This window comes from Mustelus asterias, chromosome 27, assembly GCF_964213995.1.
Source record: "Mustelus asterias chromosome 27, sMusAst1.hap1.1, whole genome shotgun sequence".
Lineage (NCBI taxonomy): Eukaryota > Metazoa > Chordata > Chondrichthyes > Carcharhiniformes > Triakidae > Mustelus > Mustelus asterias.
In genome coordinates, this window is record NC_135827.1 from 34,543,235 (window position 1) to 34,557,575 (window position 14,341).

General features: G+C 46.1%; 1 protein-coding gene across 1 annotated transcript in view; it reads right to left on the reverse strand.

Annotated features, from left to right (window-relative positions):
• Window positions 1–14,306, reverse strand: part of LOC144479919 (RING finger protein 214-like) — a 51,349-nt gene extending 37,043 nt beyond the window's left edge. Inside the window, exons 1-5 of the mRNA XM_078198970.1 lie at window positions 14,182–14,306; window positions 11,132–11,282; window positions 8,746–9,277; window positions 7,351–7,410; window positions 5,559–5,699 (exon numbers count right to left, since the gene is read on the reverse strand). Of these exons, the coding sequence (XP_078055096.1) occupies window positions 5,559–5,699; window positions 7,351–7,410; window positions 8,746–9,277; window positions 11,132–11,282; window positions 14,182–14,257 (960 nt within the window). The 5' untranslated portion in view covers window positions 14,258–14,306. The remainder of the gene's footprint in view (window positions 1–5,558; window positions 5,700–7,350; window positions 7,411–8,745; window positions 9,278–11,131; window positions 11,283–14,181) is intronic.
• Window positions 14,307–14,341: the final 35 nt, after the last annotated feature.

The following is a 14,341-nucleotide window of genomic DNA, read 5'->3' on the forward strand; positions in this document are numbered from 1 at the left end:
CAATCAGAGGAAACCCACGCAGATATGGGGAGAATGTGCAAATCCACACAGACAGTGACCCGAGGCTAGAATTGAACACGGGTCCCTGGCACTGTGAGACAGTAGTGCTAACCACTGTGCCACCGTGGCTATGCGCTATGAGCTAATTGAATGGCAGGACAGGGTTTAGAGGGTCATATGGCCTACTCCTGTTCCTATTTCTTATTTATTTATTGTCATAAGGTAGGCTTGTATTAACACTGCAATGAAGTTACTGTGAAAATCCCCTAGTCGTCACACTCTGGCACCTGTTCGGGTACACTGAGGGAGAATTTAACTGGGGCAATGCACCTAACCAGCACGTCTTTTGGACTGTGGGAGGAAACTGGAGCACCCGGAGGAAACCCATACAGACACAGGGGAACTTGCACACAGACAGTTACCCAAGGCCAGAACTGAACCCGGGTCCTTCGCGCTGTGAGGCAGCGGTGCGAACCAGTGTGCCAGCGTGCCGCCCACATTTTAGCAATCCATTTTGCATCACGGAATGTGAGTAGCAAACGCTGAAGGCATCATCTGTAAAAGAAAACTTCAAAAAATAAAGAGTGATTGACCCTGACAGTAGGAATTGAATTATCAACACAACAGCCGTGGGCACTCGGCATGGAACTGTGCCTGTTGATTCAGTCCCAGTGCTGAATCAATCTCAGTCAGTCCACTAATGGCTCAATTCTATTCCAGGCAGAGTCACAAAATCTTTCTGCAATTCTGCACCAGGATCCCATGTGGAAACATTTGTTTTATTGTCATGTGCACTTGTTGTATTTTGTACCTGAGGTCAGTGCTTGAGTGGATAGTCTGACCTCTGCAACATTAGTGAGCGCTGCAACAAAATCATCAGCATTTGCTGGTAGCAGTCACAGGGAGACAGATTATTACCTGAATGGGTGCAAATTGAGAGAGATGGATACTCAGTGAGACCTTGGAGTCCTCGTGCATCAGTCACTGAAAGTAAGCGCGCAGGTACAGCAGGCAGTAAAGGCGGCAAATGGTATGTTGGTCCTTATAGTGAGAGGATTTGAGTATAGGGATACGGGTGTTTAGCTGCAATTGTATAGGGTATTGGTGAGGCCACATCTGGAGTATTGTGTACAGTTTTGGTGTCCTTATCTGAGGAAGGATATCCTTGCTATAGAGGGAATACAGCGAAGGTTTACCAGGCTGATTCCTGGGATGGCAGGACTGTCATATGAGGAGATACTAAGCCGGTTAGGATTATATTCACTGGAGTTTAGAAGAGTGAGAGGGGATCTCATAAAAACTTATAAAATTCTAACAGGGTTAGACAGAGTAGATTCAGAAAGAATGTTCCCAATTGTGAGCGAATCCAGAACTAGGGGTCATAGTTTGGGGATAAGGGGTAAACCTTTTAGAACTGAGATGAGGAGAAATTTCTTCACCCGGAGGGTGGTGAATGTGTGGAATTCACTCCCACAGAAAATAGTTGAGGCCAAAACATTGTCTGATTTCAAGAAGAAATTAGATATAGCTCTTGGGGCTAAAGGGATCGAGGAATATGGGGGGGAAGGGGGGGATCAGGATATTGAATTTGATGATCAGCCATGATTAAGATGAATGGTGGAGCAGGCTCGAAGGGCTGAATGGCCTACACCTGCTTCTAGTTTCTATGCAACAAAGATAAGCTCGATAGAAATGCTGGATGAAGAATAGCTCGTATGAACTTATTTGTAACTTTTTGACCTTTGAAAGAGAGATTCCGCCATTTTTATACTGTGATTATCAAGCTTGAGGTCAACAACTACCACAGTGATGTTAGCCAGGTAGAAGCTCGGAAGGAACTGAAATGATCCTAATTTTCCCAGCTTTAAAAACCAACTCGTGCGGTGCAGCACGGCGGCCCAGTGGTTAGCACTGCTGCCCCACTACTCCAGGGACCCGGGTTCAATTCCTGGTTTGGGTCACTGTCTGTGTGGAGTCTGCATGTTCTCCCCGTGTCTGTGTGGGTTTCCTCCGGGCTGCTCCGGTTTCCTCCCACAGTCCAAAAGACGTGGTGGTTAGGTGCACTGGCCATGCTAAATTCTCCCTCAGTGTACCCGAACAGGCACCGGAGTGTGGCGACTAGGGGATTTTCACAGAAACTTCACTGCAGCGTTAATGTAAGTCTACTTGTGACACTAATAAATAAACCTTTACTTTAACTCTGGGCCGGTTTAAAAACAGCCTGTGGGTTACATTCCAGTGGAGCGAGATTCCCTGCACCGTGAAATCCCAGATGCTAATTTCAGCTGCAGCTCTTGTGCCTCTTCCCTGTGGGATAAGGATTTATACAGAAAATTTGGCATTGCTTAAGATCTCTTCACAGCAAATGTAAACATTCCAGTGCAAACACAACTCTGCTCCAAAAAATACCGTCCGCACCCATGAGAACGGCCTCAACCGGGATCTTGGGTTCATGTCACACTATCTGTAACCTCCGCAACTTGCCTGGACTTGCAAAGTCTCACTGGCTGTCCTGTCTGGAGACAATACACATCTCTTTAACCCATGCTTAATGCTCTCTCCACTCACATTGTCTGTACCTTTAAGACTCGATTAGCTGTAAAGACTCGCATTCCAATCATTATTCATTATTCTGTAAATTGAGTTTGTGTCTTTATATGCCCTGTTTGTGAACAGAACTCCAACTCACCTGACGAAGGAGCAGCGCTCCGAAAGCTAGTGGCGTTTGCTACCAAAATAAACCTGTTGGATTTTAACCTGGTGTTGTTAGACTCCATACCAAAAAAACCCAGCAGAAATGTTTAACTCGAATAGTGTTTACTCAATGCTAGTTGCAGCTCTCAGTGTAATTCAAATTTTATCAGCAGAGAATGTGGATAAATTATTTTCAACCGCTGGTATCACAAATACCTGTAACACGATTACTCATTTAGTTGGGAGCTTGAAATCGACTCTTAAGCCCCATTTTTACAAAACCTTATGCAGCATTTTAAAAATTCATTCTCAGAGTAAGGTCGTCACTTGCAAAGGCAACATTTATTGCCCATCTTTAGTTGCCCTTGGGATGCTGGTGGTGAACCGCCTTCTGAAAAAGCACCAATCTATCAGGCGGCGGGGTAGCACAGTGGTTAGCACTGCTGCCTCACAGCACCGGGGCCCCGGGTTCGATTCCAGTCTTGGGTCACTGTCTGTGTGGAGTTTGCACTTTCACCCCGTGTCTGCGTGGGTTCCCTCCGGGTGCTCCGGTTTCCTCCCACAGTCCCAAAGATGTGCAGGTTAGGTTGATTGGGCATGGTAAATAGACCCAAAGATGTGTAGGTTAGACGGAGGGTGGCACAGTGGCAAGTGGTTGCGTGGGGTTACAGAGAAAGGGTGCGGGGAAAAGGGCATGGGTAAGATACTCTGTCAGAGAGTGAGTGCTGACTTGATGGGCTGAATGGCCTCTTTGGAATGACTGGGATTCTATGAAATGCTGAAGGTACACACAGAGTGCTGCCAGGGTCTTCACCCAGCGACAGAGAGAAACGGCCAAGTCAGAACCGTGTGTTAAATGGTTGGGAGCGTTAGGAGATGATGCGCTCGCACAGCTTTTAGCTGAAAGGATCTTTTTTTAAAAAACATGTTTCTTGCAGCTCACAGTTTCAGTGGTTTCAAGCTCACAGCCTGAGGTGATATCATCGTTGGGAGGAGTTAAACAACTGTAGGCAGGTCAGGTGACAGGGACTGTCTTCAGTTTTGAGTTGGGTTTAGAAGGGAGTGGACATCAGGCTGAAAGCAGTGTCTCTTCTCTCTCCCCCTGCTTTTGGGAAATTCTGCTGTTTAGCTGAAAACCTTCCTGGAGAAAATCTGTTGTTGTCGGGGGCTGGACTAGAGTCTCTCTGGTGCTTGGGGAAGCTGTCTTGTCTTCAGTCTGCTCTGAGCCTCAGGAGCATTGGACTGCAGAATTCAACTAACGGCCTCAACCCCAGTATGAAGTGAGCATTAATCTGTGCTGTGTTAAACCCGTGAAAAGAGTTTCTTCATTGTCTATGGGTTTTGGTTTTAAAGTTTAAAGTTTATTTATTAGTGTCACAAGTAGGCTTACATTAACACTGCAATTAAGTTACTGTGAAAATCCCCTAACCGCCATACCCCGGCGCCTGTTCGGGTACATTGAGAGAAAATTTATCATGGCCAATTCATCTAACCTGCACATCTTTGGGCTGTGGGAGGAAACTGGAGCACCCAGAGAAAGCCCACGCTGACATGGGGAGAACGTGCAAACTCCACACAGACAATGACCCAAGCCGGGAATTGTACCCGGGTTCCTGGCACTGTGAGGCAGCAGTGCTAATCACTGTGCCAACATAATTGGAACACATTAGACATATTCATTAAGGGTTATACCTCATAGTGGTTGTTTTGTTTCTTGCTTGTAATTGATAAAAGTTCTTGTTAATTTTATTAGTATACATGTTGACTGTATTCTTAAATAAACTCTGTTTGATAAAAGCTCCCGAGTGGGTCACTTGAATCATACCTGAAGTGAAACATCTCATGCCTAGCCGAGCCAAATTCAAAACTTATGATTCAGGCTGACTTCATAAAACACTTTGGAGTTTCTGACCTGAGCCATAACACTAAAAATAGTATTTTTAATGATATAACCATTACAACAAAAGATTTAAAAATTCTTCCATGCAGTGGAATGTTTTAAGGGTGCCCTGTATATAAACAAACTTGGAAATCAAATCAGTGTCTATGTTACATCGTCAGGTGTGAGTAGGGGAGCTGAACCCACAATGTTCTGATCCCTGGAGAGCAGCTCAACTCAACACAATCCCCAATGTTTTGGGATCAATATTTATCCCTCAAATCAAAAGGAACTGATGATTATCACGCTGCTGTTTGTGGGAGCTTGCTGTGTTCAAATTGGCTGCCACATTTCCTGCATTACTGGTGCGGTCTTGAATGTAAAGTGCTGCATTGGGCGTGAAGTGTTTTGAGATGCCCCGAAGCCACAAATGGTGTGAATTTAACATGAAACAAAAACAGAAAATGCTAGAAAATCTCAGCGGGCCTGACTGCATCCATGGGAAGAGAATAGATGTGGAGATGCCGGCGTTGGACTGGGGTAAACACAGTAAGAGTTTTAACAACACCAGGTTAAAGTCCAACAGGTTTATTTGGTAGCAAATGCCATTAGCTTTCGGAGCGCTGCTCCTTCGTTAGATGGAGTGGAAGGAGCAGCGCTCCGAAAGCTAATGGCATTTGCTACCAAATAAACTTGTTGGACTTTGACCTGGTGTTGTTAAAACTCTTACTGGGAAGAGAATAGAACCAACGTTTCGAGTTTGGATGATCCTTTGTCAGAGTATAAATCTCTTCTGACTTTATTTTCTCTTAGCTCTGATGAAGGGTCATCCAGACTCGAAACATTGGCTCTATCCTCTCCCCACAGATGTTGTCAGACCTGCTGAGATTTTCTAGCATTTTCAGTTTTAGTTTCAGATTCCAGCATCCGCAGTATTTGGCCTTTATCAATTTAACACGGGTCCCTCTTGCTCTTTGCATCTTACCTGGTAAATATTCTCCTCTTCCTCCTGTCGCTGCTGAAGCCTTCGGACTTTAACCTGGAGCTGGTTCTCCATCTGTATCTGTCGATCCAACACCTCCTGGTACTTGTCCTTCAAAATCTCCCGTTCAGCTGTCACTTCATTCTGAAGCAGTCACACGAGGACAGATTAAGAAAAGGTAATGACTCAACGCACAGAGTAAATCCTTCCTTCCGCAAATGTACACAACTGCATTTCACAAAACTCTGCCCTAGGTGTTTACCTTCTTTTAAAGTTTACTTATTACTGTCACAAGTAAAAAGTCCAAAGATGTGCGGGTTAGGTTGATTGGCCAGGTTAAAAATTGTCCCTGAGATGTGTAGTTAGAGGGATTAGCGGGTAAATATGTGAGGGTAGGGCCTGGGTGGGATTGTGGTCGGTGCAGACTCGATGGGCCAAATGGCCTCCTTCTGCACTGTAGGGTTTCTATGTTCTATGTTCTATGCAATGAAGTTACTGTGAAAATCCCTGAGTCGCCACACTCCGCCGCCTGTTCGGGTTACACTGAGGGAGAATTTAGCACGGCCAATGCACCCTAACCAGCACGTCTTTCGGACTGTGGGAAAAAAAACCGGAGCACCCGGAGGAAAACCAGGCAGACACGGGGAGAACGTATAGACTCTGCACAGGCAGTGACCCCACGCTGGAATTAAACCCGGCTCCCTGGCGCTGTGAGGCAGCAGTGCGTCACCATGGAACCAGATTAGTCAGTTGGTAACGCATTAACCCAAAATGGGGAGCCCAAAGACAACATTAAGTATGGCTGCTTCGCATGTTTTGAAATCATAGAATCACTACAGTGCAGGAGGAGGCCACCCGGCCCATCAGGTCTGCACTGTCTCTCTCTGACAGAGTATCTTACCCACCCTATTCCCTGACCCTACGCATTTACCATGATTAATCCATCAAGCCGACACATCTTTGGACACTAAGGAGCAAGTTAGCATGGCCAATCCATCTAAACCACGCATCTTTGGACTGTGAATGCAAGCAGGCTTTTTCCGCTGAGGCGAGGGGAGAAAAAAACCAGAGGGCATGGGTTAAGGGTGAAAGGAGAAAAGTTTAAAGGGAATATTAGGGGGGGCTTCTTCACGCAGAGAGTGGTGGGAGTGTGGAATGAGCTGCCGGATAAAGTGGTAAATGCGGGGTCACTTTTAACATTTAAGAAAAACTTGGACGGGTTCATGGATGAGAGGGGTGTGGAGGGATATGGTCCAAGTGCAGGTCAGTGGGACTAGGCATAAAATGGTTCGGCACAGACAAGAAGGGCCAAAAGGTCTGTTTCTGAGCTGTAATTTTCTATGGTTCTATGTGGCAGGAAACCAGAGCACCCGGAGGAAACCCACGCAGTCGCGGGGAGAATGTGCAAACTCCACACAGGCAGCGAACCGAGGCAGGAATCGAACCCGGGTCTCTGAGGCAGCAGCACTAACCACTGTGCCACCGTGCCGCCCGGAAATGGAATGAATGGGTACAGGAATCCATCTGCTGCCAAATGTTGCCTCTTCTACATTTACCATTTTTCGGTATTAAATAAAAACAATTCTTGAAGGCACGAAAGTGCTGATTTCTGCAATAACTAACCATCTGCCTCAGCGATATCCCTTACCCAATGAATGGGTGGATTTTGGCAAGCTTACCCCTTGAATTGCGTGAACTTCCCTGATCTCTGGAAAGGTGGGAACAAGGAAATGGAATGATTGAAATCTGGGAGCCAGCAGTTAACAGCAACGATGAATTTGCAGTACTTACTCACCATGTACTTATCAACTTCCTGGTCTGTACTGACCATTGCATCCACAGTAACACGGTCTGTCTGCAATGGAAAATAGGCAGCTTATGATTCCAGTACTGAGCAGATTCACAATCAGTCATGGAACATTTTGGTAAAAGTTTTAAATTTACTTAATAAAAGAAATCAAATGGTCTTGCAAAAAAAAACAGAAGGAAAGCTTAATGCCATCACGTTAAATACCTCAGGGCGAAAAACATCTCAGACTGCTGTCAGGGAGAGGGATGGAGTCGGTAGCGAGGGAATGGAGCTTGGAACCCAGACTGAAAACAATGACATCAGCCCTTCCAACATTTCAACTCATCCAGTACCGGGTGTCGGACAAGGAGTCTGATAATTTAGCAACAGTGGAGGAATCAAAGGAGGTGGCAGTGAGTAGAACTGGGTATCATCAGCACACATGTTGCCAGTGTGGAATTCACTGCCACAGAAAGCAGTTGAGGCCAAAACATTGCATGTTTTCAAGGAGTTAGATATAGTTCTTTTGGCAAAGGGGATCAAAGGATATGGAGTGGTGGGGTGGGGGTGAGGAAGGAGGGATTAGGCTATTGAGTTGGATGATCAACCATGATCATAATGAGTGATGGTGCAGGCTCGAAGGGCTGAATGGCCAACTCCTGCTCCTATTTTCTATGCAACTACACATGCCTTCAGATGATATTGACGAGGGACAGCATGTAGATGAAAGATAGAAGGATGCCAAGGATACATTTTTGGGATTCACCAGAGTAATAGTGCAGGAGCAGGACCATAGGAATTAGGAGCAGAAATAGGCAAATTCAGCCCTGCAATCAGACCATGGCTGATCTCTCCCTGGTCTCAAATCCACCTCCCCACCTGTTCCCCATATCCCTTTAACCCGTTTTTTAAATCAGAAATATATCTATCTCCTTCTTGAAACCATTCAGACTCCATCGCGCTCTGGGGCAGCGAGTTCCACAAATTCACCACCCTCTGTGAGAAGTAGTTCCTCCTCATCTCAGTTTTAAATCTACCGCCTCTCAACCTATACCTGTGACCTCTTGTTTGAGATTGCCCCATAACAGGAAACATTTGGTCTACATTTACTTTATCAATCCCTTTTAAAATTTGATGCACCTCGATCAGATCCCCTCTCCAGTGAGTGCCATATCAATGGCTGCAGACAGGTCGTGAAAGACAAGGCAGAAACCTGATTGGAGGGATGCATATCGAAACAATACGTCTGACGGTGCAGTACTCCCTCAGAACTGCATCGCAAGTGTCAGCCTAGACCTGGTGCACAAACTCCTGAAGTGGGGCTTCAACCCAGGCCCCTCTGACTCACAATGATAATATATGACACACACATTACTTATGCTCATTCTGCCTTAGCCTTACCTGCACTGAAGAATCTGTTAACGACTTCAGTGTTGTCAACTGTTTCAAACTATTGTGCTGTGTGTCCAGGGTGCCGGTTGGTTCCTCTCGATGTAGTGTTTTTACCATCACCTCTTCACTGGTTGGCACACTGTCCCCAGTGCTCCATTTCTCTCTATTTTGTCCATACCTAGCTGCCAGCTCACTGTACCGCAGTGGTTCATCAAGAAGTGCCGTTGGGAAGTGGCCCTTTGGCGTATCAGTCAGCAAACTCTGCCCCATGTCGGTTGGTATGTAAGGATGGAGGGTTTCTCTGCAGCCAATCAAAGGCACAGACGTTTGGACTCCACGGACCATTCCAGCCTCTGCATGGCCACCCATTACATCCGGTACATAGTCAACAAAGTCGTCCTCTGTGCTGTTTTCTGGGTCCGATTCGTAGATATCATCAAAGTCTTGTGCGAGTGATCCAGAACATTGTGGAGCAGTGAGCACTGTGGGCTCCAAGTCTGCGGGAAGGGGCTGTTGTTCGGATGAGGATTGATCAGAATCACTGCGGGAGATTAAAACACAGTGAACATGTCACAAATTATACTGTTGTCCAAAGATGTGTGGGTTAGGCTGATTGGCCGTGCTAAATTGCCCCTTAGTGTCCCAGGATGTGTGTGTTAGGGGGATTAGCGGGCAAATACGTGGGGTTACGGGGATAGGGCCTGGGTAAGATGCTCTGCCAAAAAGTCGGTGTAGACTCGATGGGCCAAATGGCCTCCTTCTGCACTTTGACAAAGGACCACCTGGACTCGAAACATCAGCTCTTTTCTCTCTTTACAGATGCTGCCAGACCTGCTGAGATTTTCCAGCATTTTCTCTTTTGGTTTCAGATTCCAGCATCCACAGTAATTTGCTTTTATCATTCTGCACTGTAGGGGTTCTATATGTATATTCTAATTTATTAAATATTGTTTCAGTATCGGTCTTAGTTAATTAAAATCAAAGATTCAATCATTTACAGTTCAGAAAAAAACAAGCGTTTCTCTTCTGGGTCACCCTATTATAGAAGGGATATTATTAAACTAGAAAGAGTGCAGAAAAGATTTACTAGGATGCTACTTGATGGTTTGAGTTATAAGGAGAGACTGGATAGACTGGGACTTTTTTCCCTGGAGCACAGGAGGCTGAGGGGTGATCTTATAGAGGTCTATAAAACAATGAGGGGCATAGATCAGCTAGATAGTCAATATCTATTCCCAAAGGTAGGGGAGTCTAAAACTAGAGGGCATAGGTTTAAGGTGAGAGGGGAGAGATACAAAAGGGTCCAAAGGGGCAATTCCTTCACACAGAGGGTGGTGAATATCTGGAACGAACTGCCAGAGGTAGTAGTAGAGGCGGGTACAATTCTGTCTTTTAAAAAGTGTTTGGACATTTACATGGATAAGATGGGTATAGAGGGAATGGGCCAAACGCGGGCAATTGGGACTAGCTTAGGGGTTTAAAAAAAGGGATGGCATGGACAAGTTGGGCCGAAGGGCCTGTTTCCATGCTGTAAACCTCTATGACTTTATGACTCTATGACTGCCGGGTAGAATAATTTAAACACAATCGATCATCGCTGTCCTTTTTCATTTCTGACCAAGAGATCATCTTTCTAGGTGCGGAGATGTTCTCCCTGGCAAAACCAGGCCAGGAGAGTACGAAACCCAATCTTTAGTCTCCCACGCAATCTTCCCAGTTAGCCACACTGATCCACCAGCACAGCGAGCTGGGGAGATTGCACCCATAAGATTCTGAGGGGTCTCAACAAGGTCAATGTGAAGAGGATGTTTCTTCTTGTGGGAGAATCTAGAACTAGGGGCCACTGTTTAAAAATGAGGGGTAAAGAAACATAGAAACTAGGAACAGGAGTAGGCCATTCGGCCCTTTGAGCTTGCTCCATCACTCAATATGATTATGACTGACCCTCTACCTCAATGCCATTCTCACTTTCTCCTAGCAGCATGGTGGCACAGTGGTTAGCACTGCTGCCTCTCAGCTCCAAGGACCTGGGTTTGATTCCCGGTTTGGGTCACTGTCTGTGTGGAGTCTGCATGTTCTCCCTGTGTCTGCATGGGTTTCCTCCGGGTGCTCCGGTTTCCTCTCACAGTCCAAAGATGTGCGGGTTAGGTGGATTGACCCTTAGTGTCGGGGGATTAGCAGGGTAAATATGTGGGGTTACAGGTATAGAGCCTGGGTGGGATTGTGGTCGGTGCAGACTCGATGGGCCGAATGGCCTCCTTCTGCACTGGAGGGATTCGATGGTTCTATGTCCACTTTCCCTGAATGAACTCACAAAATGAGAACATGGAAAAGTAGAAACTTGAGCAACCTTTACTGGGATGGTATCCAAGTGTGGGAAACGCCTGCAGATTACCTTAGAGTAAGGTTTGTAAGTGCTGCATCACACTCCAGAGTTGTGAGTTGTGCAGAAGCTTCCGGTGACATGGTGTTGGACACGGTTTCTGGGGACAGGTTGGCAGATGTTGTCTCAGCCTTTGCATCCAAATCCATAACTTTCGCAGGCCCTATAAGTCAATAACAGAATTAGATTTGGTTTTAAAATGCAGGCTGCGCAGAAATTTCACTAATTTAAATTCATCCTTCTTGACATTCCTCCACACTTCTTTGGTATCTTAAATTTTAAAAAAATTATCCAACTTGTGACTTCCCCTCCAAGCCACTCACCATCCTGACTTGGAAATATATCATCGTTCCTTCACCGTCACTGGTTCAAAATCCTGGAACTCCCCCCCGCCCCGACCCCCCCCCAACAGCATTGTGGGTGTACCTACACCAGATGGACTGCAGCAGTTCAGGAAGGCAGCTCACCACCTCCTTCTCAAGGGCACTTAGCGATGGGCAATAAATGCTGCTCTAGCCAGCGATGTACATGCTGCAGCATCAAATGAAAAACACCCAGTGGTTCAATCCAAATAACAAGCTCACAAACACGGTGGCACAATGGTTAGCACTGCTGCCTCAAAGCGCCAGGGACCCAGGTTCGATTGCTGGCTTGGGTCACTGTCTGTTCGGAGTTTGCACATTCTCCCCGTGTCTGTGTGGGTTTCCTCCAGGTGCTCCGGTTTCCTCCCACAGTCCGAAAGGCATGCTGGTTAGGGTGCATTGGCCATGTTAAATTCTCCCTCAGTGTACCCGAACAGGTGACGGAGTGTGGTGACCAGGGGATTTTCACAGTAACTTCATTGCAGTGTTGATGTAAACCTACTTGTGACTAATAAATAAACTCTAAACGTGTGAGTGTGTTGGTGAATGTCCATTCAATGATTTGATTTTGCTCCCTCAGCCTTATCATGTGGGGAGAATGACAAGAAGTACCATTTCTCCACTTAATTATCCCCCCAAAAAATCACTAATGAATCATTTGAGCATGAATGGTAGAATGGTAGAACGGCACGGCACAGGAGGTCATTCCATTTCCTTCCCATTGCTATTAAATCTGCTTCACTACCCTCTCCGACAGCATATTCCAGATCATTAACAACTCGCTGCATTAAAAAAAACAATGTTTTCTCAACTTGTCTTATAGATTCTTTAGCCAATTAAAGCTGTGTTCTCTGGTTCCTGCCACTGGAAGTTGTTTTTGCTTACTTACCCTATCGAGACTCTCCATAATTTTGGATGCCTCTGGTTACACCACTGACAAATACATAGCCATCTCAACTCAAAATTAATTGGCCCCAAGGATAATTCAATCTCACTGCGCTCTTGAATACGATTCGAAAGCAGACAAGTTGCCCAAAACCTACTGCAATTTTTCCAGCAACATAACAACCACCACACATCGGAACAGGGGAAACAGAAAGAGGCAATGCCCATAGAGCCCCCCCCCCGAGTCTGCTCCCGCATTCAATAAAATCATGGCTTTACCCTGATCAACGCCACATCCCCGCACTATCCTTCATAAAAAAGAATAGAATCCCTACAGTGCTGAAGGAGGCCATTTGGCCCATCAAGTCTGCACCAACAACAATCCCACCCAGGCCCTATCCCCATAACCCTATGTATTTACCCTGCTAATCCTCTGACACTAAGGGGCAACTTAGCTTGGTCAATCCACCTAACATCTTTGGACTGTGGGAGGAAACCAGAGCACCCGGAGGAAACCCACACAGACACAGGGAGAATGTACAAACTCCACACAGACAGTCACCCAAGGCCGGAATCGAACCCGGGTCCCTGGAGCTGAGAGGCAACAGTGCTAACCACTGTGCCGCCCTTAGTTTCCTTGACTTTTAAATACTCAGGAAATCAATTGACTTGATTTTAAACATGCTCAAACGAGGCCTTCAGGGGGCAGAGTTCCAAGTATTTAAAACCCTGAATGAAGACATTTCCCCTCACCTCACTGCATAAGGAAACTTATTCAAACCATTACAAAAACAAATCTAGCTCGGGAGTACGGTATTGAGGGAGTGCTGCACTGCGGGAAGCGTCATTGTTCAGATGTTAAGCCGACCCCACATGCCCTCTCTGGTGGGTGTAAAAGACCGCATGACACAACTGTAAAGGGGGAGTAGGGGTTCTTCCCAGCAGCCGGGCCTATATTTATCCCTTATTCAACATCCCAAAAAGCAGGTTGATCTCTACCATTTGCACATTGCTACTTGCAGGAGTTTGCTGAGCGCATATTGGGTGCCCAGTGCAACAGGGAGCAGACTTAAAAAGTACTCCATTGCCTCCAAAGAGCTTTGGGACATACTGAGGTCAAAAAAGGTGCTATATGAATGCAAGTCATTACTTCCCTCACAAGACCTCTATGCACGAGATAAAAGTTTAAAGCTTATTTATTCGTGTCACAAGTAGGCTGACATTAACACTGCAATGAAGCTACTGTGAAAATCCCCAAGTCACCACACTCCCGCGCCTATTCGGGTACGCAGAAGGAGAATTTAGCACCCAACCAGCACGTCTTTCGGGCTGTGGGAGGAAACCGGAGCACCCGGAGGAAACCCACGCAGACACGGGGAGAACGTGCAGACTCCACACAGACAGTGACCCAAGCCGGGAATTGAACCCGGGTCCCTGGCGCTGTGAGGCAGCAGTGCTAACCACTGGGGCGCCGTGCCGTCCACCAGTGTGTACTGGTATTGAAAACAGAAAAACACAAGTTGTAAATAAAGCAAAAAAGTTGGAATTTTGAATCCCGCTGCTGCTTAGCTCCAACACTAAACAAAGTCTAAATACCAGGAACTTTGATATTAAATTAAAGTATAAAAGTTTCGGCATCAAGCCTGTTATTTAACTTAAAACCAACATAAGTTTATTCTTTATTCTGCTAAAAAAAATGTATTTAATTCCACAGAGTTCCTCAATTAAACTACATAATGCACCAGAAAGATAAAGAGCTCTGGGATGGCAGGCTCTGCAGAGATAAAGATTCTGACCCTGCTGTTTTAAACATACCAGTCTCACTGCTGTCCAGAGATGTCAATGCTACAGAAAGATTCACTGAGCACCAAGCAGCAACGGTATAGCCCATTGGTGCTGCGGAGGCTCTGCCCAGCTTGTTCTTATGTTTCAGGCCAATGAAAAGCAGCTGTAACTATTTGGTGGGCTGGTCCCA